The sequence below is a fragment of the Trichomycterus rosablanca genome, chromosome 3 (assembly GCF_030014385.1).
Source record: "Trichomycterus rosablanca isolate fTriRos1 chromosome 3, fTriRos1.hap1, whole genome shotgun sequence".
In the NCBI taxonomy this organism is placed as follows: domain Eukaryota; kingdom Metazoa; phylum Chordata; class Actinopteri; order Siluriformes; family Trichomycteridae; genus Trichomycterus; species Trichomycterus rosablanca.
In genome coordinates, this window is record NC_085990.1 from 8,382,837 (window position 1) to 8,387,505 (window position 4,669).

At 44.1% G+C, this 4,669-nt stretch overlaps 1 protein-coding gene across 1 annotated transcript; it reads left to right on the forward strand.

Moving 5' to 3' along the window:
- The first annotated feature begins 2,465 nt into the window (after window positions 1–2,465).
- On the forward strand, window positions 2,466–4,174 carry LOC134310067 (uncharacterized). Its single transcript, XM_062991583.1, has 2 exons — window positions 2,466–2,660; window positions 2,913–4,174. The coding sequence occupies exons 1-2, from the start codon at window positions 2,466–2,468 to the stop codon at window positions 3,612–3,614; spliced, it is 897 nt and encodes a 298-aa protein (XP_062847653.1). The 3' UTR covers window positions 3,615–4,174.
- Window positions 4,175–4,669: the final 495 nt, after the last annotated feature.

Consider the following 4,669-nt stretch of genomic DNA (forward strand, 5'->3'; position numbering starts at 1 on the left):
CTCTGCATGCTTTGTTAGCCCTCATTCATGCTGTTCTTCAATGGTCAGGACCCCCAGAGGACCACCACAGAGCAGGTATTATTTAGGTGGTGGATCATTCTCAGCACTGCAGTGACACTGACATGGTGGTGGTGTGTGAGTGTGTGTTGTGCTGGTATGAGTGGATCAGACACAGCAGCGCTGCTGGAGTTTTTAAATACCGTGTCCACTCACTGTCCACTTTATTAGACACTCCTACCTAGTTACCCCACACCACAGACAGAAGATCACACTATGTCCTATGTGTTCTTCCAATCCTGGTTGCTGTTGCAACAGTGATAAAGAGACATCTTTTCCCGACCTTCCCTCCCTCAGACACCCCCACTTGTGTCTTTTAAATGCCTGGCTGGACCACTGAAGCTTTACTGATGCTGAGCATCCAGCCAAACCACACTATATACATAAATGGTGAACCATTTTTAGCTAGGCTCAGTCTGACCATGCCCACTTCACAAAGCAATACAAACAGCAAGATTTCTAATTTGAGTGAATCTGGGAGCTGCTTTCCAAGAATCACGACATTAAAAACAGTCAGATGCTACGTAAATATTTTCCTTTTAAATAATTCGTCATTAGCGTTCCTCTTTGTAATAAAATTCTACCCACAGCACCTTTTAAGGCAGAAGAACAAAACCACCACTGAAAACTCAGAAATGATTTCTTCTCCTGCGGCTTCAGAGAAACCGAGCCGGTGTTCAAACTGCTTCACTAAATAGATAAAAATCTCCACACTCGGTCCTACTTCACTAAAAATACTTCCCTCTCCAGAGCTCCAGGTCAGCTAAAGTTCAGCGGCTAGTATTTTTAGCCTGAGGCAAAGCAAAGCAGAGTGGCTAAATTAGAGGTGTTGATTTATGTACAGAGCTAATCTTTATGCTAACAACAAATTAGTGTAGTGTTCAACTCCATGCCTCTTAAAGTTGGTCCAGATTTAGACTGGGGTGCTGCTACAGTATGTCTGTTCATGTCAGCAGTGAGGCAGCTAAGACTGGGGTCTTACATACAATCTCATGCAAAAGTTTAGACACCTTGGTCATATTTTGTTTAGATTCTAAATGAAAATAAGTGAGCACCCTCTACGAAGAAGGAGCTCGGGTGGCGCAGCAGTAAATCACACCAGTCCACTACTGCTGGGATTAGGTAGTGCAGGGGTAAAACATGCAAGCCTATCAGTGCGGAGATCTCGAGCTCTAGAGTTAGAATCTCAGCTCTGCTACTAGCCGACACACGTTTGGAGGGACAATGGCTGAAACAGGTTTCCTTGTAGCTAGGGCAATTACAACCCTGTCGAAGGCACCTGCACAAGGAGCGGCTGATGATGAATGGCAGCGCATGGCTTGCTGCACCTAATACTACGCCATGTGAGACCCCGCCCTAGCAGGTGAAAAAAAGCCATCTGAGGCTACTTGTGTTAAACCAGGCTTACCTTCATTGGGGATGAGGGTGACTAAAGAAAGATAAGCTCCAACTGGACCTGACTGGGGACAAGGGAGGGCGGATTTTACCGTCATGTTTTACACTTTGGTTACATTCATGACAGGACAGGTAGTTACTGGTTACACAAGGTTCATCAGTTCACACAAGGTTATATTGAACACAGTCGTGGACAATTTAATATTTCCAATTCACGTCACTTGCATGTCTTTAGACTGTGGGAGGAAACCGAAGCTCCCAACGGAAACCCACACAAACATGGGGAGAACATGCAAACTCCACACAGAAAGGACCCAGACCACCCCACCTGGGGATCAAACCCAGGACCTTCTTGTTGTGAGGCGACAGTGCTACCCACCGAGCCACCCCCAACAGTGTTTGTTTGTTTATTAGGATTTTAACGTCATGTTTTACACTTTTGGTTACATTCATGACAGGAACGGTAGTTACTCATTACACAAGGTTCATCAGTTCACAAGGTTATATCGAACACAGTCATGGACAATTTAGTGTCTCCAATTTACCTCACTTGCATGTCTTTGGACTGTGGGAGGAAACCGGAGCACCCGGAGGAAACCCACGCAGACACGGGGAGAACGTGCAAACTCCACACAGAAAGGGACCCGGACCGCCCCACCTGGGGATCGAACCCAGGACCTTCTTGCTGTGAGGCGACAGTGCTACCCACTTAAGCTAGGTTTATACTTCACGCATCGCAACTGGCGCGAGGGTGCGCGCGTCAAAAATGACGCAGTCGCGGTGGCTCCGCCCATGCGCGTTGGCCCCGCGCGCTGTCGCGGCGCGAGGTCGTGCACCTCTCGATTTTTGAAACTTTGCGCGTACTGCGCGCGCCGCGCTTCAGCAAAATGAACGATTTTGAAGGAGCTCTGGTGGAACAGGTACGCCTTTACAGGCATTTATATGATACATCTATGAGAGATCATAAAGATACACAGATGCTTCAAAATTCATGGAAGGAGATCGCTACTGTGATGGGGAAAGAAGAGACTGTTTGTAAAAAGGCATGGAAAAACATACGGGATCGGTACGTGAAAGCTAAAAAGAAAAGCCACGGAAGAAGTGGTGACCCAGGTGGAAACAAACATGTTTCACCCATTCTAGTGGAGCTGGGATGGCTCTCCCAGTTTGTGAAACATAGATCGACCGACACCAATCTGGAAAGAGAGGTAAAGCAACACAATTTTGTTATCTAAGCTAAGATCTCCCTGCCAGCTAGCATAGTCTACTAATATCTAGGAAACAGTTTCTCTGATTCAGTACAGCATACATATTTTTAAAGATTTCTTGATTATTTTGTCTGTATGCAATAAAATAAAAATCACATGTAGAAAGTAATTTTATTCACACACACTATAACCTACCTAAAGCTGGCAAATTGTTTCTTTGTTATTGGTGGTAATTATTGTCTCTTTTTTAAGGCTGAGAACACAGAACTGAGCAGCCAAGAACACATCATACAACTGGAGACGGTCTGCCTCCCTACCTCCACCGGTCTGCTTCAACTCACCGATCCAAGCATGCCAACAACATCTGGCACCTTCACTCCATCACCAAATAGTGCATTTTCACCTGCTGTAGCATCACTTCCTGCAGTGTCCACATCAGGAACATTTCGTTGTAGCAGCCCTTCACCGTTGTCCTTTGCTCCATCAACCTCAACACCACTTTCCCTCCCCACTTCACCTAAACCCACCTCCTCACCACTTCCTTTACCCTCATTCTCTCATTCTACCCCTTGTCCTTCATCTAGTCATTCTTCACCACTTACCATCTCTCCATCCCCTATTCCTAGTCCCTTGTCTTCTTCACAATCCTTCAGGCCCATCCCCAATTCACTCAGAGCTTCACCATGCCCTAGCATCTCCCCACGTCCCATAGCTTCATCCACTAATTGTAATTCAGCACGGAAAAAGAAATACACCACTGAAGAAGCTGTTCTCAAAAGATTGGAACAGCTTGACCAGGAAAGAGAGAGAGTCAAGCAGCAAGACAATGAAGATTTTCACTTTGCTGTCATCATTGCAGACATGTTAGGTAAAATACACCCTAACCACAAGTCAGAAGTAAAATTTCAGTTATACCAGGCAATGTTTGAAGCAGAGAAAAAATACCCAAAATAAAATTTACCCACCAGTGTTTGTATTGTACATCTTGCAATTGACTGGTACACTATATTGCCAAAAGTATTCGCTCGCCTGCCTTCACAGGCATATGAACTACAATTATTGACTGTAGTCCATCTGTTTTTCTACATACTTTTTAACCTGCTTTCACCGTGTTCTTCAATGGTCAGGACCACCACAGAGCAGGTATTATTTAGACTATTCTCAGTCCAGCAGTGACAGTGAGCATTGCTGTGTCTTATCCACTCATACCAGCACAACACACACGAACACACCACCACCATGTCAGTGTCACTGCAGTGCTGAGAATCATCCACCACCTAAATAATACCTGCTCTGTGGGGGTCCTGACCATTGAAGAACAGGGTGAAAGCAGGTTAAAAAAGCATGTAGAGAAACAGATGGACTACAGTCAGAAATTGTAGAACTACAAAGTGTTTCTATATGGTAAGTATTCTATATAAAAGTTTTTCAGGATGAACTCAAGTTCACATGTGTGTGAAGGCAGGCAAGTGAATACTTTTGGCAATATATTGTAGTTCTCCACTTAAGAGATGTTTTTGTTCTCTTAATTTTTTTTATAAAAGGAATTTAATGTTCCACACAGCACTATCCTCAGTTTTGTTTTTATTTTAAAAAATCTTTTAGCATTTGTATTGATGTTCTTGCAATATTTTTTACAAAATAAAAAATAGCATTTTCTATAAATCATGTGTCTGTATTTTTCCAGTAGTTTCAAACAAACATGTTAAAAATAAATCACACACAACAGAATGCTGTTAGTTTAAACAACCTCTGTGTATTATTGAGTCCTGCCAAGGTACAAGTCCCTGTGGTGTTAGAAAGAAAGTCTTAAAGTCATTTCGGACTGCAATAGCTGCCCGGGATGCTCTTGTAGTAGACAGTCGTCCTGGATTCAGTAGATTGCTATCTCCTGTCACCTGCCTTCTCCATTCACCGACCAGGACCTCCCCTGTCACTGCTGTCCCATCAGCAAAATTTTGTGGTATGTATTTGGATGCGGGAGAGGCTGCTGCATCTGTATAGGCTAA

What these genes read in the sequence shown, in the direction of transcription:
- LOC134310067 (XM_062991583.1), top strand. Translation starts at nt 2,466, where the DNA reads ATGGGGAAAGAAGAGACTGTTTGTAAAAAGGCATGGAAAAACATACGG. An exon ending in ACACCAATCTGGAAAGAGAG is followed by an intron (nt 2,661 to 2,912) that starts GTAAAGCAACAC and finishes CTCTTTTTTAAG; the next exon opens with GCTGAGAACACAGAACTGAG.